This window comes from Dermacentor silvarum, chromosome 3 (assembly GCF_013339745.2).
Source record: "Dermacentor silvarum isolate Dsil-2018 chromosome 3, BIME_Dsil_1.4, whole genome shotgun sequence".
In the NCBI taxonomy this organism is placed as follows: domain Eukaryota; kingdom Metazoa; phylum Arthropoda; class Arachnida; order Ixodida; family Ixodidae; genus Dermacentor; species Dermacentor silvarum.
This window is the reverse complement of record NC_051156.1, coordinates 189,960,442-189,985,072: the sequence shown is the minus strand read 5'-3', so window position 1 is coordinate 189,985,072 and position 24,631 is coordinate 189,960,442. Positions and strand designations below refer to the sequence as shown.

Genomic DNA, 24,631 nt, shown 5'->3' with positions numbered 1-24,631 from the left:
GATGTTCCGACTCCCTGGCTTAAAAATTATGTGCGCAGCGCCCGCGTACGGCACATGACAAACACGTAAAATTCTTCTTCCCCTTTGCTCTGGAGATACAAGTAAGGTTTAATGATTATTGAAGAGAACACGCCAGCATGTAAAAAAAAACTCATCATCAATCACCATCTCAAAGCCAGACCCCCCTCCTCCTTCGAAAAAAAAAACATGGATCCGCGCCTGAGTGTACCAAATAGTCCAGTTCACTTCAATGACTAACGTTGCAGTCGGTCCATTCACCTCTGTCACATCTTGTTATAAACTATTTGGGGAGCATCCGACGACTGACTTGCTGTACTGGGGTGGCCCCCAAGAAGTCTTACGAGACACGTTCGCTAATGAAATATGTTCGCTATGGTGGGTTCGGTGAGCAGACATGGCCAAGGACAATGAAGGAGGAGGCCTCGGCGTGGTGGACAACTACTCGGAGGAAGAGTTCGCCAAGTACGACATGGGACCGCGGGGCGGCGCGCCGCGTCCAGCGGCCAGGCACCAGGTCCCCGGCCGGTACCACGGCGGAGGAGGAGGAGTAGGAGGGCCTCGGGGCGGTGTCGACCAGCACTGGTGGCGGCATGGCGTATCAAGAACGACCTAGGACCCACGTCACCAACGCCACCCTCGAGGGCTATGCGTCCGCTGGTTGACGACGAACCGCCTCCGGCCAGGGGAACCTACGGTCGCCCGTCGGGAACAGGGCGCGGCAGCAGCGGCGGCCAGAGGCAACCCCGAGTGCGCTGGTTCGTTGCGCTGTTCGACTACGACCCGCAGACCATGTCGCCCAATCCGGACACTGCCGACGAGGAGCTGCCTTTCCAGGAAGGGGACCTCATCAAGGTGCGCTACTGCTCGCCCGAAACCGAGCTTTTGTGCTGCGCGTTAGCCAATACTTAGCGTAGTAAACTTGAGAAGGGATTCTAGGGCAGGAAACAAAACAAGTGCTATAACGCAACGTGCGTGTTTGGGCGCTGTCCTCCAGAATTATTAGTTGACTTGTCGTGCCGGCAAGGTTTGAAAGTTTACTCTTGTGTTGCACCGGATGCTGAAACCGCTTAATCACTTGCGTGGGGAATCCCGTACACTAATTCTACGTGGGCGTCCGCCAGCATAAAATTTCGATCCAACTTGTTTGTGTTTCGCTACCGTAGACATCTGTCAAATTATGCTTCGCATGGACATGATCAGGTGAGAGCTCAGTCGCAGCACACCTCGTAACGTTCAACGAACTCCCCCTCCTTCCTAGAAATGTGATATTATATTGCCGCCATAAAGGCTCAACGGACTGGCTAAAGTGAACCATTGACGGCTTGAAAGTGGTTGAAATAGGAATAGAAGGAACGAATAGTTAGACAACGTAGAGACGCGTCCGGTTCGATACCCTATGAATTGGGAGAGTGATAGGGCCACATGGCCCATGTTCACGATAGATTGCTTACAGTGATATCACCACCAATGCATTTCGATTAGCTCAAGTCATCGTCACCATGTATATCGCTCCAATTAGACATCGTGTTAGGCATTTCAACGCACACATATGAAAGTCTACCCGAATGTGAGAGACCAAGCCTGTGGTCCAAGAATGCGATAAATAAGGGACATCGTACACCGCGCGACGGCCCAGGTTGACGCAGAAATTTAATTTCTGATTCTTAAAACGTGTGTGCCGGAGCTGGACAGCCGGCTGCAGTGCACCATGAACCGACCGTCTTTGTCCAGATCTATGGCGGCAAGGACCAGGATGGCTTTTACAAAGGAGAGTGCAACGGCCGCGTAGGTTTTGTGCCTTGCAACATGGTGTCCGAGGTACATTTGGACAACGAGACCAATGAGCCACCTAGGTCGCGGCCTACTCAACACAGAGGTAAGTGGTTCCGAAATATCGATGCCATCTTTTCTCATTTTATCCAATAAGAAACGACCACATTAATCATCAGTCGATTTCAATGGTTGATGATTGCTTCTCACCTTTACCACTCATCTTCGCTTGTGCCAGCTAGCACTTTCAGGCGATCTAAACGCTCATTGAAACGTATGAACGCGTCTAAAAGCGCGTCGCGACTAATTATCACCAGCTCCTTCCAGACTACTACCCCCTCCGAATATTTGTTTACCAGGATGCCGCTTGCCCAGCCCTATACTTAAACGGCTCGCGGTCGAATTTTGTCGGTTATTTCGTGTCGTATAGCGACGGAACGGACAACTTCCCTGCACGCGCTGAACACGGCAGTTTTCGTATTGTTTGGTGATACGCCTATCAGGCGGAGCATTGTAAAAAAAGGAAACCTGAGAATAGGTAAATGAGAAGGGGTGAGAAGGGTTCCTACTTGTTTTTTTTTTTTTCTTCCTACAGGAAACGATTCTTGGGGAGGTGTTATGCGACCACAGCCCAAGAGGATGGTAGCTCTCTACGATTACGACCCGGCTGAACTCAGCCCGAACCCAGATCCTTTCGTAAGTGGCACTACTACCGTTTCTTGTCCTTATTGTAGACGTATTTGTTCCCAAATGATTGCCCACTTTCATGACATCTAACTACAATGCAGTTGGTTTCTCATTCTGCTTCCTGGTGAAGTGCGCTTTCCCTTTGCCCTTTTCGTGCTCAGTCAGAGCGAACGTTCTTCATTGAGTGTTGTGGGGGTCAGAAAAGCTCTTAAAAGGCACAGCGCACAGCAGTGTGAAGAGGATGGGGCATTTCTTGCTTCTATTATACAGTAATGCCAACTAGCCGAAATGCATAGAAGGAGTAGTGTCTCGATTATACAAGCCGAGGAGTCGAGGAAGTTCGACTCGCCACGCAACGTTACGGAGCGAATGTTCGCCCCTCCCCTGCACCGACGCCTAAGTTATTTGCGAGTGTGTTCCCGCGAGACGAAGCGCGTACGAGTACGAGTCATGCGTTCGTCTATGCCAGCGCCGTGCTGCGAAACCGAATGGGAAGCCTCTCACTGGGCAGTCCCGCGAAGCGTGTAGGCGAGCGCGCGGTCACGAACGTCCCGCACCCTAAAGGAACTTGAATGATTAAATTGATGGGTTTTACGGATTAAGGGTACGCCGTAGTTTTCCACACCGTCACGCGGCGCTCGCGTCAGAATATTCGCGCCATCTTTCGTCGCAGTTGTGTAACTACGAAACCGACTTCCGCCAATGCCTGTGTGTGACGCGGGGAAGCCGAACGTCATGATATGCGAGAGCCCGTGCGAGGAAGACGAACGCCAGGGGACGCGAGTCAGTCGAGAGTCACCACAGTTTGTAAGAGAGCTCTCCAACATGGAGCTGAGACATTTGATGAGCAGTTACTTTAGCGAAAATGATTGTCAGTGGTGCTCCCAGTGCTTTGATAGTGCACGCTTCTTTATCAAGCCAGCACTGACAGGATTTCGCATCGTCATAGAAGGTTTTAACACTTCCTCATTTACACGCCTAAGAATAATTATATGGAATACAGTATATTATGTTTAGACAAGGCTCGCCATCCTACATTTTCACTACAGAATATATTGTTCTGAAGTGCGCAAGATTATTTTATTGAAACTAGTGACGGAAACCAAGTTCCTAAACTGTATTTCGCCGCCTAATTCAGGCTGCGAAGCTCTGCCGGCACATCTGATTTCTCTGGTTGCGAGCACTAATAATTGAGGAAAATAGACAAAAGTTCTCATTTTTGTCTTTAGGCAGCAGCAGTTGCATGCTGTCATACACCGTCACAACAGGACGTTTCAAAACGGAGCCGACTACATCAATCATCGTCTAATGAAGAGTCAATGCGGGGCTTTCATATGACGTTACGTTTTCTCGAACGCGTCGCCCCACTCGGTACTACTTATTTTATTGTGATAGATTTTCATTTCTCCCAGTACTATTTATTAAAGAATTATTGTTATTGAATGCTTGTCTCTATCCGCTACAGTGGTAGTTTCAGTGTTTCCAGTTATCGGTTTTAGTTTTAACTTATATGCCTCGAGAATCTTTGTATTCTTCAAGTCTTCTTCCATTCGATTTGTGACCGATCCCCTGGAGTGGGTTGCGCAATCAGACTCGTTAACAAGCACACAATCAGCTGGCGAACCTGTGTTTACGGGACGCTTGAAAAACAATCTTGGGAGATGCTTAGGCATCCCCTTTAAGAGTAGAACGCGATAACCTTCAAAGGTCCCGGACAGCTTCTCACGCTTCCCGGCAACTGCAGCTTATGCAACCCTAATCGTTACCGAGAAACGCTTGCGAAGGCGGCCTTCCTGGTTCTTTTTTTCCCGCACGGCCGGCGCCTGCCGCTGCCGCGGATGCGCGAAGCCGAGCGCCATCTGGTGGTGTTGCAAGGAACCGAGCGGCGCGCGCCCTTTTGATTGGCAGAAGATTTTCGCTCATGGTCAACGCCGGATTTTTTGCGAAAGGCGGCCATTAAAGCTCTCGCTTTAATATTGCGCGCAAACTGTACTTTCCCCGTGTTTCTCCGGCAACTTGCCTTTCAAGCGCGCGATGCTGGAAATGACGGTAGTGCGTTCCGCGCGCAGTCGGAGCTGGCGTTCAGCACGGGCGACGTGATCTACGTGTACGGCGACATGGACGAGGATGGCTTCTACTTTGGCGAGCTGCGCGGCCAACAGGGTCTGGTCCCTTCCAACTTCCTCACGGAGGCGCCGGCCGACTACGCGACCAACGACGGACAGCGGGGACCGTCTAGGCACGGTTCGTTGCAACAGCAGCACAAAGGTACGTTTGGCAACATGCTGCATGCAGAAATTTTACGGTGGCTTCAAAACTCTTCACAATTCAATAAATTTTTTGTGTTATTAACCTGTCATCTATAATGGTTTTATAATGACTCTATTTGGTAATATTTATTTACATCGTGTGTATTCGCCGTGAAGACACCATTTACGACACGTTCGTGCTATGTGTATGCCTTTCCGTTAGCGTCGCTTTTTGAGAGATGTTTATGTAACATATCCATCACTAGCCTGATTGGCTAAGGATCCAGATGCGGGATTCACCATGGTATTGTGCTGTAAGTGTTTATATGTTAAGTATTTGTTGTTGTTGTTGTTGTTGTTGTTGTTGTTATTATTATTATTATTATTATTATTATTATTATTATTATTATTATTATTATTATTATTATTATTATTATTATTATTATTATTATTATTATTGCATACACGTACCTAACAGCCCACCCTCACGAACGCTTGTCTAGGCTCTCAGGCCTACAGGCGGTTTTCTTTGAATTTTAGATATCTTCTGTATATATTTCTAGCGAGAACTTGCTTGGCATCGCTATCATTCCCTCCAGCTTCTCGCAAACCCGCCCGCCCCCGCTCAAAAGCACCGCAGAAGCGGCTGCATTGAGCTTTGTACTCACCCGGTAACCGTCCACAGAAGTTGATCTTCCAAACAACAGGAGACGGATTAGGTGGAAAGAGATGTAGAGAGTCAGAGGTGGAAAAACAAAAAGGGAGCCAGACAGATACAGGGATAGATAAGCATTGGTGGAAAAATAAACAGAGAGGGCAGATGGATCACGGGTAGGTCAGGCATAGGAAAGGTGTTTGTGCCAATTTCGAGGGAAAATCATGAAATGACAGGGAGGCGCAATGCGTGCGCATTACAGTTGCTCAAGTGTAACGAGAACCTGCGAGCTCTTACTTGACATTTTCTCTCCCACTCTTCACATTTTCTCTCCCATGCTTTCGACTAAGTCGCAGCCTCGCAGTTTCAAAGTGCGCTTCAGACTTCGACTTTCCTATTTTCTTTCCTTCGAAAGGAAGCTGAGAGAGTTGGAAAACGGAGCGCTATCAAGATAAATGTATTTTTATAGCCACGTGCAAAAACATTTTCGAATACTGTTAGCCCTTCCGGGCTGTTACAGAGTGGGAAGGGTACATTCAATCAATACAGCACAGTTCCAGCTCTTTTTCAAAAGTTTCTAATGAACAAGTATTGTCAAATACTCGTCGGTCAAGGTTATTCCATTCTATAATTGTTTTAGGCAGAAACGAATATTTATAGACGTCAACTCTTGGCACGTAGGACATAACTGCAAAGGGATGGTTAGTACGTGATGACCGTCTACCGGGCGGCCGCAAGTATAAGCCGGAATCCAAATTGAATCCATTGTGATAGAGCTGGTAAAGATACTTAAGCCTAGCATTTTTTCTGCGAACAGCCAAAGTTGGTAGCTCTGCACGTTCAAGAAGTTCTGTTACGCACTGCGTTCTTCGGTAACAGGAAAATACAAACCTCACTGCCATTCTCTGAACTCGCTCAAGCTTGTCAATAAGATATTTCTGATTTGGATCCCAAATTATACTTGCGTATTCCAGAGTTGGCCTTACTATTGATTTATATGCTTTTAGTTTGACATCTGGTTGTGCATCTTTTAGTTTTCGCCATAGGAATCCAAGTTTTCGCTGGGCTGTTCCACATATATTTTGTACATGATCAGTCTAGTTCATGCCATGAGAAATCGTAATTCCTAAATGTAATAAATACCATGAACGAAAGAAGAAAAAGAAGCAGACGTGACGTCAGGGAAGGGTCTCGCACCTCGGACACCTGGGTTCGATTCCAATTCCCACAGACCGAAGTGCACCAAATTTTCTTTTCAACGCCACTAATTTACTTTGTTTACACGAACCTCCCTGAGAAATGTGTCGTCAATCCGAGCATTTGTTGATGCGTTTTTACTCTTTGCGGCGTCGGCTATTTTGCGGCATCGGCGTCGGCCGAGGGCACCGCCAACATAGACACCTAAAGATTTCGCCTTAATAGATCGTCCTTGAAGATGTGACACTGCTTCCGGTTGTTAGATACAGACCCTTTTCCTGGCATCAGTCAAGTTCCCCGACCACATCCAATCGCCGTCGCATTCCAGTTATGGTGCGCACGGGCGCGTCAACGACGTCAGACAGGGCCGGTATTTTGTAGCGATGCCTTTCCGATGCTAATGCCTTGTCGTGCTTTTCGCCCTAGGTCAGTGGTCAGAGCGACGGTCCGCTCACGCTATCAACCGCATCAGCCGGCCGTGAGTGGTGGATGATAAGACCAGTATAGAATAAAGCATAATGCATGGCTACAAAATAGCGGCCCAGGTTGGCGACCCCACCCTCGTGTGCTGCGCGTGGAAGCTTCTGTGCCCCCCCCCCCCCCCCCCCCAACCTGCGTGACGCTTCCTGAAAGTGCAACGGGATGTCGGCATGGTTCGAAGGCGGCGAGGGTATACGCCGGAGGCAAGTCAACCATCGGAGAACAGAGCCCTCGGAGAGTCCCCATTGGCCGAACGTGACGCCACTGGCACGAGCCCTACGATTGGAGGAAAATGACACATGAGCGGACTCGACGATTGGCTGAAAACGACGTGACTCCGAGAGACCGAAGGTGCTAAAAGCGAGAGACGGATCGAGAAGAGAGACGTCGTTCTTGCCGCGGGCCGCAGCGTCCGATTTGCTGTCGGCCATAACGATGACTATTTTACTGTTATCTGCTTTGTTATAATCCTGTAAATAACGCGAATAACCCTTCAGTTCTCGAAGTCCTCCTCAGCGTCGCCCAACTCCCGCACTCAACGGCAAGATCTAATACGGACTTGATCTTGTGGCGCTTTCCAGAAACACTGGATTAATGGTTCTTTCTAACAAGTTTGTTTGATAAACTCTAACCAAAGCGGGCTTTTGTTTACGTGGGTGAGAAAGATGGACGAAAATAACAAGCACGTTTAGTGTAATTTGCAAGAAAAGAACCGTTTGTTTCGCAGCTCGTGTAAAGAAGCCTTGAGGCAGAATTATGACTAGCATTGTTTGGTTTGTCATGTAAAATGTGCTTTTGTTCTCATTTTCTCCTTCTTTTTTTTTTTGCTTAAAGTTAACACACTGTCGTGCTTCATGCGCTAACCTTGTGACTTCATACAAAAAAAAGAGTGGTAGGGAGAGCGAGAAGCAGCAGTGCAGGGCGATACAGAAATCTGCTTCGCCTTGAAAGTATATTTTGTTCTGTTTTTGAAATTCGTTCTCTTTATTTCCTGACTTTTCTTTCACAGCCTCTTTTACTAACAGAACCAGTGAGAGCCCAACCTCTGTCATGGTAATTTCGTTTGCTTTTCGGGGTGTTTTTTTCTCAGCATGTCTCACACAGCCATGCACTTGCATGCCACGCATCACCGGGTTGCCCGCACGGAGTTAACGAGTAAATTCACGTGGCCACGGTTGGACTAAGAGTTTGAATGTCGTGATCGCCAATAAAACCTGTCCTTTGTGCCTGTTGTATCACTCGGTCATCCGCGTAACTTTCAGCTAAGCATAACGTTCACCAAAAAAATTAGTGGAGGGAACTCTCACGTCGCAATAACTCAGCCGCCATTTGTAATCAATGGATATTGTATGGATTTGTCTCATCTTCGTGCCCGTGGCTTCAGACGTTCTTGTGGCGTTATTTGTTACGCTTTATCTTGTTGCAAATTTCCGCTCAATCGTTGCCTTTCTGAACGGAGCAAGGCAGTAAGCATTCGGGCACGCGTGTAGTCGTTGCGAATTGTTGCATTTGTAACCCTATATTTTGTTGAAAATGACCAATTTGCGAAGTTTCACTAAGCCGTTTGAAGCCTGAAGGAAGGTGTTTACCCCTATTCATGTGCTGCCTATCAGCAGGGGTGCTATTCTGGACATTGCCGAATTCGGCTATATTGTCTAATTCACCATCTTATCGGCTGTGATTGGCCCAGGGGGCTGCTACTCTGATTGGCTTAAAATGCCGCCATTATAGAATTTTGCAATATGGCGAAATTTCGTGATGTCCAGGGTAGCACCCGTGGGTGAACTGGCCTACTTGCAGATCCCGCAGACATTAAACGGCCAGATCTTCCTCTAGCAGTTTTTGTGGAAAATTAACTCGAATCACTGAAGAGGGACTCGGCACAGTGTTGAGTAAAAAGCCTCGACTCCGGTTGAGCACGGCGCCATTTCTCTATTCGACGACTCCTATGGCAAGGAGTTGTTTGAACAACCCAGCTACGCTCCAGGTGCATTCGAGTGTGGGCCGAGATCAGCTGCTCGAAAATGTTTTCGTTCATCAATCCCCGCGGAGTATCGTTAAATCGGAATAACGACCTTATTCGAATGACGGCACTGCTCTCGACTTTTTTCAGTCACGGTCAACTGCAGAATAGACGAATGTTAGTAGAATATGGCGTTGAGAAACCTTGCGGAGCATCCCTCAATAGCTTTCGATAAAAAAAAGAAAAAGCTTGAGAGGGAAAAATAATTAACACGGTTTGTAGAATCAAAAATAAATGTGATGAGGAAAATGCCTTAGACGCAACTGGTAAAAAGAAACGAATGGGCTGCGACGCCGTTTAAGTAAAAAAAAAACAAAAACAAAAAAAACTAGGGGACGAAAAAGGAAGAAAGAAAACGGCAAAAGTTTACGAGAATTGGACAAATGCTCGTTCTTGTTCCTTTGCGTCCGCAGTTCTTTGTTTATTTTTATGTATTTTTTAAAATATAAATCGAGGTACTTAATTCTGCATTGTATGGATCTATACTATTCAATAGTGTGATACTGGCTTATAGCCGAATATACAGGCTTGCTACGTTGACGCCTGCCTTCCATAAAAAGGGCCCATGCATATATTGTCACGTGCACTCTAACCATGCTGTGTTATGAAGTTCGCTTTCGGCCGTTGTCGCTGCTTAGTTTCTGCTTTTGCCAAAGGCACGTTCACAGTACCTGATCGTTATTACGTCATGAGTGATCTAGCTTCATCTTGCGTGATAAGTACATCTTAATGATGCACGCGCCGGAAACGCTATCGCATTCTGTAATCGACGCAAGCGCAGGTGACAGGTCGGAAGCGTGTACAACGCGTGTATGCATAGCGTATAGATTCGAGTAATAGGATTCCATTCGGCGACTGGCCACTGAGTAGCCGGCATCACGGCTGTCGCTGCTGCCTTATCATTTATTTTTTGTTAGCGATGAACGATAAATGTTCGACCACTGATAGAGGTGGTTATTCCAAAATATTATCCAAGAAAATCATCAAGAAAGCGAGGTAACGAAATAAAGAAACACCCATCCACTAAAAAATCCACCAATCACGATGAAGGGAAAAGAGAGAGAGAGAGGAAGAAAAAGGTTATGCTAGTACAAAAACGACGCAAACGTGACCATGTCGTGGGAACGTAGGGAAAGTAAACGTAAATTACTGCAGCGAAATTGATCAGGTCACTGTCCACGAGAAGATTAAGCAGAAGTTTTGGGATTAAACTGTTTGCTTGGACGTGACCGAAATAGTCATTTTATGCACTAGAATGAAGCTTAAGCGTTGAGGCGAGTGCGAAGAATCGCTCGCCGCTGATCACGTTGTACGCATTCAATGTCTCAGCCGAACGCCTATTCTGTGCCTATATATCTAGGTCTAGGTTAATATATATATGAATCTCATCATCCCATCTCCGCAACTATTGTGCACGAGTGCGTTTGCGGGGTTTTTTTTTCGCGTCTGTTCTATCGTACTAATAAATAGACTAACGATTTGCCATTTACATGATATTTAAATGGAAGCGAGCAAACAATGAAATCACTGTTGCCTCGGCATGCCGCCAGCATCCCCATGCAAAAAAAATGTAATACATTACTCATTCATGCTGTTATGAGTGCTTCAGTTTCTCTACCTTTACCTTTTATTTATTCTTTACAATCAGATTGGCATTTTGCTTACTGTACCGTAGAGCTGTACGCTACAGTATCCATGAACCAACCAGCTAATATAAAGCAGTTGATGACATTTAGCTCGTGAATAGACACTTAGCAAGGATATTAAAGTAAGCTGTTTTTTTATAAATTACGTTTCTACGATAGCAAAACCACCATTCTAACCGTGAAAGGAGACTGCAGCTAAGCCAGAGAACATAAAAAAAAGTAGGCTGGTGGCAACACCGCCCTGAATTTCCCGCACCTATTTCTAAAGGGTCCGTGAGGGGCTTCTTTATTGGTGAGGAAGGACAGCATTGTATTCCTGAAGGGACTAACAACTCAAGCTAGAAAGTTTCCAAGGCACCCGCCGTGGTTGCTTAGTGGCTATGGTGTTGGGCTGCTACGCACGAGGTCGCGGGATCGAATCCCGGCCACGGCGGCCGCATTTGAATGGGGGCGAAATGCACAATACACCCGTGTACTTAGATTTAGGTGCACGTTAAAGAACCCCACGTGGTCCACATTATTCCGGAGCCCTCCACTACGGCCTGCCTCATAATCGGATTGTGGTTTTGGCACGTAAAACCCCAAAACTTAATTTTAATATAAGTTTCCAGGGCATTTAGTCTGCCAAACTTCACCGCCCACGAAAAATTGCACTGAAATCTGTGATGTCACGCAGACGTTCAGACTCTACTTTTCCGGCGCGTGATTGTAAAGTTTTGTCTTCGTTTTTTTTTCAGTACTGTTCAATCTTTTCGCGCAGCGTCGATTAAAATACGGTTTCGAAAGGATGCCGTGGCAGTCTAAACCAATTTGCTGGTTCCCTGTAGTGTATCTTTAAATGCTGCACCCCAGGCCTTTGCCGATTCGCTATGCTTCGGTATCGGTATACGATACTATAGGGTGGGGGAGTGTTTGAGTTCGTCTCGTGGGATTGCGATTGTCGGCTGGAGGTTTCCTTCTCTCTCTGCACATTTCATTGAACGTGTTCTTGTTTTGCACTGTGTTTCTTTGGTGAAAAAGAGCACGCCAAGCATGTCAACTTGGGATTATGAATTCGGACACACTTACGCATGCCATGCCATATGTTATTTGCCTCTTCATTTAGTCCTTAGCATTAGAAGCCATTTTCCAGCACAACATACAGCAGCCGGCTATTGAAATAATGCTTCGGCCTAACCTGCAGGGTCAGCGCTGTTACCGTCGGCAACCGACAAATTCTGTGTACAGAGACACTATCTGTTAAGTTGTCATTTATCCGTGCTTGAAGCGTGTTTGTTTTGAAGACTAGATGTAAACGCTTCTCTGTAGATTTCACTTCTTTCTTCTCTTATTAATTAAAACACCCGCGTCGATATTGAGAATGCCACGTTATTATGTAACGATTACATTATTATTCATGGGTGTAAGGGCGAAGTGTAGGAAATGCAAAACAGTGTTTAAATACGTAGAGAACACGAGCTCGTGAGTTACAAGTACATATAACGTAGTCTAAAATTTTAAAAAATTACCTAACAATCACTTTGTTTATTTGTGCTTTAGCAAAAGCTGTTTCGAGAAGCGAAGTAACCTGGGTTCTGTGACACAGCTGGAAATCCTCGTGACACTTGTCATGCTGGCGTGGAAGAAAGACTTCAAAGTTTCACAAAGCAATTCTAAAAAAACCTTGAGTCTTTTTGGATTATGATCATGGTTCACAATGAAATGGAATGACAAGGTGCGTATATTGTGGACTCTCCTCAGTTATGGAAGCCCCGATTGGCCACTCTTCTCTGTGATTAACCTGGTGTGCTGTGCCTAAGATCAAGGTTTCGAGCCAAAAAGTTTATATGAATTTGTGCAGAACACATGCACCAACTCGAAACTGGTAAATATGCATTAGAAGTTGCCCGATAACAGTGTCACACGCCGAAAAAAAATAAAAGAATGGCTTTTCCAACGCGAGTTGTAATCCTTGCGTCCGCGCACTGACAATGTTTTCGCGTGCTGCACAGGACACTGGCAGGTCTTAGCTTGTAGTGTTCGGGCAATTGCATTAGTTGGTCCTGCATAATTGAAGAAATGGGACTGCCACTGAACAAACCAAAGGGACGTTCTTGTCCTGTGCACACCTATTTTCTGTAGTGTTCTTTTGTTTTCTTTTTTGTTGTTGTTCCTGGTCATTCAATTAGGAAGCTGTCCGACTTAGTCTAAAGCCTGCCGTTCCTCCAGAGTCCTGGTCCAAAGCTGGCGGAGCAAAACAAGTTCCACCTTTGATGCCACGCCAGGTTTTATCAGCTAATGCTGGTTGTTTGTTTCCCATTAGCTGTGCCTAGTATGTGGGCGCAATTAAGCGGCACCAGCCACTCTCTTCTCTAGCATAATAACTAAAGGGAAAAAGAGACATCCACCCAAATGTAGCATTTGCTACAAAGGAAACCCATACGGGTTCCTCGAAAGAATGCCTCGCAGTTTTTCCCTTTAATTACTTCTCTCCACCTAGCGGGTTTCCGCTGAACTATTACGTCAAGCATAATAACTGCGCCCAAAACAGCATTTCTTGCAAGCAAAAATGAAAGAGAACATGACTTGAGTTCTAAAGCTCACCTAAAAAACAAGCGTTCCTGGGCACCTGCGAAAGAAGTTCCTCGCGAGTGCCTCATTTTAGGCACAATACTCCCTAACACGCAAACAAGTGTCACGGAAACACGCGAAAACATTCTGCTATATCGTGATATTCCAAGCAGTGACCAAGGGTGGCCGGAACATAACGACAGTACGCAGATCGCCTTGATACTGAACGTTTTATTGTGTGAGCCTGGCCTTCTTATAGTGGCGGCTCGGGAAAGGAAAATCACGTGGGGTGACGTCACGCTACAAAGGTTTCAAGCTAACAACGTCAGGCTACAACAATCCTCCATCCTTAAGGTGAATAACGGTCCACTGGTTTCTTGTTAAGGCGAGACCGTCGTAAATCCGGGACCAGGTTATCTTCAACGGGAAGGGGTTGTGCCAGGGCTGTCTCTTCAGAAGGCACTGACCCTGTTCCCTGCACCGACCCCGTTTCTTGTTTCGGAGAGGGCTTTGTCCCTTATTCTGGGCTCTGGGGCGGACGAACATGATCCAACTGTCGTTGGAGCTCACCCACAGCCGTCTGGATGGTGACCATGCGAGAGCCCGTTGTTCCCTTTACCGTTCCTGGAAGCCACCGTTCTCCTTCACCAAAGTTGCGTGCCCAAACGGAGTCCCCGGGGCCGAGCACACTTCCACTGTCTTCCTGTGTGCATAAGGGAAACGACACTGGCGGAGGAAGGCAGGTGTCCAGGCGCGATTGAATTTGGTATCCACCAAGCCACTGCGCCTCGAGTGGGATGCTTCACCACACGGCATAGGAGCGGTGCTCTCTCATCGGGTTGGAAGTATAGAAATATGCACTATTCAAGAAGAAAATAAATTCATCAATTCATGCAACATTTTGCCGAGATGATAGGTACAATAATCAGGATCAGTAGCCTCCAGCTATCTCTGATTCCTCAAGAGACTGTATACTAACACGCGGGCAGCCCTGCGTTAGAATGGTTCTGATGTCCACGCACCCATCCTTATACAGAGCATGTAGCTTCGCAGTTCTGAAGCGTGCGTTTGCTTTTTCTAGGAAGTGCGCGCCCGGCACTTGCATGTCACGGAGGGCATGCACGTTGTCAGCATGACACAGCAATCTTGACAGGAAAGTAGTGAGCGCAGTGTTTTCAAGAAAGGAAACGCAAGCCAAACATTTGACGATCATTGTTCGCGGACACGGTACGCCCAAAAGGGTGTAAAGCTTGTTTTAGAGTGTATCAGCGAGGGTTTAATGTACGTTGAATCATAAAGAATGTTACTAGGAGACAACCAGGAAAGCTGAGAATAATCAGCTGAACCTTTGCTAACGCTATGTATATCCTGGCATAGCCGAGCTAAGCCACTGCAACTTTTTTTAAAGTGTATCAGCGAGGGATTAATGTACGTTGAATCATTTAAAAATTTTCTAGCCATTTGTATTCGTTTAACGCAGTGCGCTTCTCAATCATTTGACTATCGTGGACACCTTGACCATCTCAGCAGTGCTTCAGTGTCCTCCACGAAGGTGTTTCTTATTCTTAAGGCAAAATGGGCACAAACACAATACTATTAGTCGAGACGGAACTAATGTACTGCAGTCAAAGCTACGTGGATTTATTGTGATTCATTATGAGAACGGTAGCGCAGGACAAGACGCGAACGAGGAAGAAAACAGGACGGGCGCTTTCTTCCTCGTGCTCATCTTGTTTTGCTCTACCGTCCTAATTACGAATCATTGACTAGTGCAGTTGTCACTTCTATTACCAGGATTGTTTTAGGCTTTTTGTGCCTCACTCATAGACACCACGTCGAACTATTTCGAGGGCCCTGTTGGGTCCGCGGACCACAGTACGATAGACGCTGGTTAAAACCACTTGTCTTCTGTTCATCTCCTCTTTCCTGTCACTGACAGACCTGCGGGGCGAGCCCTCCATGGGAGGCGGCGGACCCCGAGGTGGCGGCGGCGTCCACCCGTCTCAAGGAGTCCACGGGAGCGGCGGAGGCGGCTCCCAGAGGTCGCACTCGTCGGCCCCTGCGCACCAGGCTCCTGGGCCGGCGGGCCGCCACGGGCCGCCACCGGAGGACCACTGGTCGGCGCAGCAGCAGCAACACCACCACCAGCAACAGCAGCACCAGCAGCACCAGCAACAACACGCCTACCAGCAGCCGCACCAGCAGCGGGGCGGGCCCCCGCCAGGCTCGGGCGGCGGCTCGCTCGAGCCGTCCCACTACGAGCACCGGTCCCCGCACGAGCAGCGCGCCGCTTCGTACGCGTCTCGGCCGGTCGTGGGCACAGCGCAGCGATGGTGAGGCGACGCCGTCGACGCTCCTCCTGCCCGCCCGGAGACGCGGCTGCCTGCAGACCCGGCAGCTGAAGCGGCGACGAGCGGTGACGCCACCGCGGCCACCTTCGACCCTGGTGGCCAACGGGAAGCATTCGCCGGCGCCGGCGACGCCGGTCGCCGAGTCGCCGCCGCCACTCGAACAGCTGAGGCCCAAGAAGAAAGGCCGCTTCCGCTTCCTGCACGCGCTCAAGAGACTGTTTGGCATGAAGGGAAAGCGTGGCGCCGCGCCTCCTCCTGTCCCCTGAGAATGCCCTCCCGCCGAGAGGGCCCGAGGGCCAGCCATCTCTTCTGAAGATCTGAGCAGGGCGTCGCTCGCTCGAGAGGCAGCGCTGGATATAGGCTCGCCTGCACCGACGTGTAGCCGGCAAGGCTTAGCTCACGCCGCGCTCTCTTTCTGCATGGCTCCGCTTCGGGACGCACTTACGTATGCTGTGACACGTAAACGCGGATGTCGATTGTTCGTCCTGCTTTGCTGTGCGTTTGAGGAGGGTAAGACTAGACGTCTAGTTGAATGATCGACAGGTCGACTAAAAATGCCACGTTGACAGACATTGGAGTTGGAAACAATGCCTGAAACTGGATTGGAAGAAATGCCGGCAAAGCCGGCTTTGGATTTACGGAAGGTGGTGAGTGACCTCTACAGAGGTGAGGAAGAAGTGGTACAGAGGGCTAACATTTACGATTTTTACTCAAGGTCCTTCCGTGGTTATTAAGAAGGGCAATACTGTGTTTGAGACAAACAAGCCAATGAATAAACGCTAAACACCTCCACGTTATGGCCATTCATGAAAGCTTGACAAAAAATGGAGCTCAAGAAACATTTCTCTAGGGAATACGGAAGAGAGTACTCTGGAGCTCTCCTGGATCTCTCTGGTTTCCATACCTTGCGTTCTAGAGAAATCGAACCCGTATGTCTAAAACAAATTCTAGAGATGCAGCCATCGACATCGCTTGAAGGCATTCAGCTTGCCCCTAAGTCAGATCGGACACCAAGGTTCCTGCGTACTTAGAGTGAAAATCGTCCGGTCTGTCCTCAAGAGCAGGACGAACAATGCATTCCGCCTTTGCTTCGTTCTGGAAGCGGTTGACCCTCTGCTCGAAGTAAAAAAAGCCTCTTGGTCTTCTGCTGGCCACCAACATCTGTCGTACCTCACTGGCCTTTATTTCACCCTCGTTTGGAGCGTTATGCTAAAAGCGAACAACCTCTCTTCACCACGCTGTTCACCCTCGAGAATAAAGGCCACATGCTCCATTCGGTGGTCGTCGTTGAAACGTTTGAAGAGACATCGCCATCTCGTCGTGCAGGACGGCGAGAACACGCCTTCCGTCGCAACACTGCTCAGCGAGTGTGCATGACGTTGTGGCCAGTGCATCGTGGACAAGAAACTCTCGAAGCCACCCCCCCAAACCCACCATTTTGTCACCTGCTGCATACGCTGCCTTCTGGGGCGAGAAGAACCGGACAACTTCCGCAATGGTGTCTGTTCGTGCGCGTCGTCGTGTATCCAGCAGAAATGGCAGGCGCCAGAGGGCCTACCTGCGTGTATTAGCTGTGTGATTTGTTCTCGCATACAAACTTTTAAGACTTTACGTGAATTCTTTTACTTCTCGTTGTCTCGATCCCTTCCCGTGTCCCATAAAAAAAACGTCGATTAACGTTCAAAGGAAGCATGATCATATTCAATGTACAAAGGAACTGTCTTAACTGAATTTTCATGTCACAGGTCTGCGCGTCATTAAGCTATACTATAGCGGCTGTGCGGTTACGTGCTGTGGTCACCATATAGTAGCGCAAAGCTGTACCGCATACACACACATACCCACACACACACACACACACACACCTGTATCGTTGATCGCACTGGGGCAGTTTTGTTTACACCAAGCTTTGTCTTGTTTATGCTTGTTCGTGTTATTTTATTTTTCTTTTATGACACCGCGGAAACTTATCTAATCGAGCCGCTGAGCATCGTCTTCAAATAATTTTGTAAGCGAGCTCCACACTGTCTGTACATCGGTGTCTGCACGTCTCGAGCCGTTTTCACAGTGTGGGGCGCGATGGAAGTTACGTGTGCGTTCGAAATCGACACCCATCAGCAACCGCTGCATCGTTTTTCGCACCGAAGCGACGTGTAATGAATGACACGCTAGAAAAGCATCCCGTTTTACGAGCGGCCGCTTCCAAACCAGCCATGAGCAGGTTCTCGCTTCGCGAAGACGCGGCATCCTTCGGAGCGAAATCGCAAAACGGAATCGGATGACGACAAGGAGCGCCATTTTGCACATATCCGCGGACACGTCGCCCGCGAGCATGCGCGCACGCTCTGAACGCCTGGTCGTTCGAGCACTTCGCGCCCCATTCCACGTGCCAACAGCGGACGTTCCGCCACTCAGGAATCTCGTCCCTAAACCATGCCGACGCTTATTAGCATACCACTGAAACCACTTCGAACCACGCGGACCTCCCGACCTTCTTGCTTTTCCCAAGACGAATGACGTGCGCTTGCGTGTTCGCGTCTGTGCGTGCGTGCGTGTGTATGTAGTTTTGTCCCGCTTCGAGCTCGCTTTTGGCCCCGGTAATATGCACCTCTTGTGTTTTCGGTTTACTTTTGTCGTAAGCGCGACATAATGGCAAGAGTTTGCATGACTTCATTTGCACATGAAGTACTGGTCACCAGGGATGGACACCTTTGGTGGAGCGCAACGGGTGTCAAAAAAACATTCGGTGGCAACTACTTGTTGCGTCCCGCAGCAACCGCACTCGTGTAAAGACCGACCGAGATTGTTTACGCTTCCTGTGCAGAAGAGTACGGTTAAACGCTTAAGACCTCAATTCGGCTCCATTCCTACCAGTGGCCGCGATGCACTATATAGTCATCCAGAAGCAATCGGTAAATCTGTTCTAATTTTGTTCAGGACTTTATTAATGGGATAAACTTCGCCTGATACAATTGAAAGTAGCGCGAAAGCGAAGCATCTCTTAAGTAATGTTAAAGAATGAGGAGCCTCTCATTTGAAATGAAAGTTCCGGACATTTTATAAGCGTCCTTGTGCCATTGTTGTGGCTTCAAAACACCGCTCACACCACGAGAGGGGATTGACCGTACAGAAGGTCACTATAACTATACATACCGAGGAATAAAGAAGACACGTTTGGTGACACGATGACACTGAAATGTGATTTGACAAAGCACAAAAAATGAAAGGTGCCATACAACAGAGCACCCACGGGGAGCTGCTACACTGGGCCAGTAGCTGACACCCAAATGACGTGCACCAAACCATAATAGACTGGAAGTCGGTAGACGTTAAACATAAATGCCTTGTTCTAACGCGGTCACGTACGCGAATCGAAATTTTCCAGCAATGTTTTCTCTTTATTTACAATATTCTTTTTTAGTTTTCTTTTTTTCTCCCTGCCTATTACTGACCGATTCATGGCCTATCCCCCGTAGTAGGTTGAGCCATAACACCATGCACCAACCAAGCAACCAATGTATCTTGCATGTTATTTAGCTTCGCACTTTCTTGATAGGCCATTCTTATTGTTTCAACCACGTGTTTTCATTTATATTTATTCCTTCGCTCTTTCCGTGCGACCGCGCTGTGGAGTTCATTATCTGAACGAAGGGCTCGTTAACTAGCTGTGTTGTTCAAAGACACAGAGATCCTTGGCTCTTGCTGATTACTGCGCGATTCCAGGGCCATATATTGTTTCTGTGATTGTTTGATTGAAATGCCTTCCGAGTTTTGTGCACATCGGCTGCGCAACCTAAATTTGATGGCTTCGAAAAATCACTCAAAACTAGCATTGTGTCAGCTTTTCCTACTTCTTGACCCAGCAGAAACGCTGTTCAGTGTAACCCGTCGAGCTTTCTCGGGTTGTGTAGCCGTACTTTACCATTGACTGGGACGTCGACGTGCCATCTCACAGCTAGCTGCCATTGACTTGATCCGTTGGCTGCCAATGGATTGTTTACCAAGTAAACCAAGACAGTGTCTAGCCTTTGGCAAACGTAAGTCAGTGTCTCCTTACAGTTTACTCATTTTACTCTGAGAATTCGGCTCGAGTGTGTGTGTGCCTGTAAACATTGCTCCGTATATCAATTGACAGTTAAATGCAAAGCACGTCAAATATCCATGCCTTCTCAGAAGCAAAGCTGCCTGCTCGAGCTAGCCGAGTCTCTTGGAAAGCCGAGTTAATGGTTAGAAATGCTTTGCGATAGAAAACAAGTAATTGTCGACAATGCTCGCTTCGGGGTTTCGCGAACTAGAAAAAAAAAAAGAAGATAAATCCTGAAGCTGAAGCCTCGCAAAGTCGATGAAGAGAAAGTATCCGCCTTGCTGACGCTTTGGTGCTACGTGTTTCTACCTAACGGAGCATAGATGTTAGGTGCGCTGAAGAAACCCGGCGACAAAGTGGCGTTGATTTCAGAGGAGGCGGGGCGTGTCTGACCTTGTTTGAGAACAGTAGCTTTTAACAGTTTTACGCTGCTGGCGTCGTTGCTTAACTTGGCCACGTTTGTATATAAGGTGCCGGAGAAGATCCCAACAAATGAACATTTCGCAAACTGTTACCGCTCTTATTCCTTCGTTTTCTTCCTTCTTTTTTCATCAACTCCTGGTGCATACTGTGTTCGCAAACTTAACGACGCTCAAACCGACTCAGCGGTCTTCGTTTTCCACGTAAAATGTCAACATCACACACGCGCACACGCTGTGGGGAGTCTTGAGTAGATATAGGAAGTCCGATGTAAGCAATGTGACATGCCTTTAAGCGCTTGCGTGGCTCAGTGGTAAAGTAATGTGACATGCCTAGATGTCTTGTAAGAAATGTCATCTTGACAGCATAGTTCGCCTTCTCACGCATGTAATAGACTGACGCCCGGTAACGTTATTCCTTTTTCTGTGCCCACAAATGCAGAACAATACTTCGACAAGCGCCTAGCAACCCAACGCGTCGCGAAATTGATGGCCTTGATATTCCTTTTTGCTAACGTTGTTTCGACTTGTGCAATGTCCATCTATAACATCTAACCTAACTGAGACATCGCGTTGATTTTTTTCTACTGCAGAATTAGGGTGTTTTCTAATGATTGTAGCCTTCCTAACTCTATTCAGCCGTTAAGTGAAAGCAAGTTTGTCGTGTATTTCCTAGAGTTTGTTTCTTGTAACGATTTTGTAGGAAGATTGACAGGTGTGCGAGTTTTTGTGAAATTCTCGCGAAATGTTGCGCACGATGAGCATTGCTATGGCATTGTGGGATGTGTTCGATGAGTGGCCGATGTGTACAGTTAAGAGGCGACGGTATACAATGCACCTACGTGTGCTAATTTCAGACGTCGTGTAAAACAGTGTTACGGCTACGCCGCACCGCAGAAGAGCCATTTCTCGTTGGTGTTCGCGTGGTTGCAGCGTAGTCAATCAGCGGCGAGGAAATGCTTCGGCGGAATACCCGTGTACATGACCCGATAGAAATGCTCGTTATCTTTAACAGACGAAAAAAACGTGAGAATACCGGTTACAACCACTGCCCCTTCTTATGGGATAACTTTTGAGAACTTGCACTGATTGTTCCTTTGTTTAGGAGTACCCATTGGTGCCTATTTTGTACTTTCCGCGTAGCTTCCATGCTTTACAGCTAATCTCTCATTCGGCAGTAAACAAGTCTGAGCAGATACGATTAGCTACTTAATTAACGGCGACCACAACAGACGTATTTCCGACATGTAATCGGCGCATGCCTTCCATGGGTATAGATAGTCTATTGATTGCCTCTGGATTTGTGAATCGACACTTGTTGTCAATCAATGTATATGAACTTTCTTCAAACATCCCGTTCGGAAGAAACCGGTGGACCGCTATAGACTGAAATAATATGCTCGACAACGACTGTTTCCTATAGATAATGTGTAGAAATCATATCGCCGAAAGGACAGGTCTATGAGGAAGGCGAATCGATCTACAAAAAGCCCACAGGGAATCTACGCTCTGCCAACATTAGTTAAAGTTCTGGCCCTGATCACAGCTTGGGCATAGCGAAGCGGGAAATACTGGCGGAAATGCTTCTCAAGTGGTCGGCGCTTCAAGTAGCTCGATACTCGCACGAGTGATTGGCCGAGAGTTATATCACACCGCGCCCGTCTCGTCGTCTTCTATATTTTTTTTTTCTTAACGTCTTTGTCCGCGTCGCGAACGCTCGCCCCTGCGACCGCGCCGAGGCGCTCAAAAAATCCCCACGTCGCGTCACACGTCAATGTCCCCGCTCCTTTCCTTTCCATAATTCAAGCGGGTCGTGAAGCGAGGTTGATATACCTATGCGGAGCGCCAGTGTTCGTCACATATCGTCTTTTAACCACCCGTCACTGTCTCACGGAATCAGAGCACCGGGAAACGACGACGACGTCGCGTTATCCTGCGGTCTTGGTGTGCAAGTCTTGTGAATGACACGGGACATTAGTATGTCTTGCTCGTGTATACATATATAGAGTGACCCGGTCGGGGCCGAAAACTGGACGTCTTGGGGATGAACCCACAACTTCGGTCTCTCGTACCTACGCGAGCGCCGCTGAGGGAGGTATAGGACACGAACGCGAGAGTTTGAACACACACCACACACGCATATGTGAATGTGCCTTTTTCAGTTGTAACCTACTTCCCCGTTCTTTGTTCGTGCAACGCGTGTCGGCCGTGTCGTGTGTGCTTGGAAAAGGAGTGAACGAGAGAAAGACAGAAAGAGCGGTGTTGTTTTTTTATTATTATTACTATTATCGTACTCTTGTTTTCATTTTGAACGTGAGCTGCGCGCGCAATGTAAATATGTCCAGACACAAAAGACACCGCAGTTTTTTCACACACACGCACACATTCTGATGAGGCGTTCGTCGTTTTCGTTTGCTCTTCGGAGAAGACACCGATGCATTATGTGTATAATCGCACGAGACGTATTGTGTAACTAATGTGTGGCGCGTCTGTCAGCCGTTTCGGAGGTCCGCGGCGCGCGATCGCTTTGGCCCGGCCATTGCTGCAACCTGCTGCTGCATGCGAGCATTATTATTACTATTATTTGTTTTGATGTGCAATAACAATGATGACGCTGAACGGCGCATTGTCGCTTTTAACGCTTCGCAACTCTCTGGCTGTTGCTCGCCCCCCTTACATATGTCCCGACCCCCTTTTGACCAATAGCCCGGTTTGCATTTCTGTATTCTTCTTTATTGTTTCAAGTTCTTCTTTATTTAATAACTGCACGGTGTACGGCAGCATATGCATAACGCGGGAAGCTCGAGAATAGTAATCTTCTCATTTCGCTTTTTTTTTTCTTTCCTGCCTATCGTGGCTTTTTTTCTTTCTCTTCTACAACTTTTTTGCGACTGAAACCTTCGGCGCACTTCAGCATTTGTGGCCATCAGATTAGCGTTAACGCCGCTGTGACGCTTGAAATAACCCTGCATGCGCGTTTTGGTTTGGAGGAGGGACCACAAACATTCTTGGCCTAAGTTATTTTGCTGACGATAACTATCTGGCGTTGGTTTGCCCCGCGAACCCACGAGCTTTCTGCATCGTGAGCTCGTGCCCAATCTAAACACAAGTACCACTGGTACTTAGCATGTACGGTTCGGATTAGGCGGTGTGGCGGCCGCTGCCGCCGGTACGTGCCTGTTAGCGTAAGTTGGAAAACCGTCTTAATTATTTGAAAATGTCTATTTTTACTCCTGATACATGTTATTCGTAGTAGGCATATTTATAGGTCACTCCGATTCGATAAGAAAAATGTGTGCAGGGTGTCAAACGATTCACCTTTTCGAAAGGACCAAGCTGGTGCCGCCTGAAAGTTGGCAGGGTTTAAAGACCGAGCAAGGCGGACGCGAGTGACGTCAATCGCAAGTGATTTGCGCGCAAAACACGTGTGAGAGTCCCGATGTGTTTAGGATGAAAATGAAAGAGGACTGTGCATGGTTGAAATGTTTGGAACTGGTCTTGGAAGAGATATTACTGCTGCTTGCCAAAATTGTGGCTAGTCGTTTGTTGCAGCGTCAGTGTGAATTATGATGCACTTCTCGAGTTCCATTTGTTGTGAACATTTTTTTTTGTATGCTTTTGTGACTCATTGAGCGTTCTGTTTTATGCTTGTGTCGCCAGCAGCATCGCATGTTTCTCGAATTAATGTACGCGCTAGACTCCTTTCTTCTGTTTTCATGTTGCAACTGCTTTTGGATCTGTGAGAGGGAGACACTTTGTTATCTGTGATGTTCCTCGGCGGAAAAAAAAAAGAAGCCCCGACGCCTCTCGTCCTCAGTTTGACATGAACTTTGTCTCAAGGTTGTGCAAAACTTACTCCTTTCTTCCTTCTCCCAACCTCTCTCTCTCTTCTCCCGCTGCTGACATTTCACCAGGTTTCATCTTTCTCAAAAACGGTGTCGCACATTCCGCAATAAAAAAAGAACTATGATGAAGAAATGAATCATCTGTCTCCTGTTTATTTTCTTACTTTTCGCTGACACGTCATCTTGCGCCAATCGATCGATCGACTGACGATCGTTACGACGTCTGAACAGTCCCCTTCCTGTAACGGAAGCATCACATATGATTAAGGCATGTTGGCAAAGTCAAAATCGCCTTTTAAAGTCAAGCTTTCTTTGCCACTTTGCTGCTGCTGTCGCTGTTTTGCACACCGCGTCGAGAGGTGGTTCAGAGGATGCATACACATGGCAGGAGAATGGCAGGAAGGAAAGACAACGCGATAAACCTTTCCATCGCATGTGCCACCGTGCCCTCTGGAGCTCCCTGAGCGTCGTCACAATACCCTCATGACGTCTGTAATTATCCGTCACTCCCCGCAAGAGCGTTGCAGAAACTGCAGCGGTTACCTTTGTACTAACGTGCGACAGTCCAGAGGGCAGGTAGATAGAATGGTAGAGAGGAGGTAGGAAGAGGAGGCAGAGAATGGGTAGAACCACGCAGTCACGAGACGTGTGAAT

General features: G+C 47.6%; 1 protein-coding gene across 1 annotated transcript in view; it reads left to right on the top strand.

The window, feature by feature from the left end:
• LOC119446299 (uncharacterized) overlaps positions 1-24,114 on the top strand; it is a 394,554-nt gene extending 370,440 nt beyond the window's left edge. Inside the window, 7 exon segments of the mRNA XM_049664068.1 lie at positions 414-635; positions 638-873; positions 1,753-1,897; positions 2,387-2,487; positions 4,548-4,746; positions 8,069-8,112; positions 15,218-24,114. Coding sequence (XP_049520025.1) covers positions 414-635; positions 638-873; positions 1,753-1,897; positions 2,387-2,487; positions 4,548-4,746; positions 8,069-8,112; positions 15,218-15,895 — 1,625 coding nt within the window. The 3' untranslated portion in view covers positions 15,896-24,114.
• The last annotated feature ends 517 nt before the right edge of the window (positions 24,115-24,631 follow it).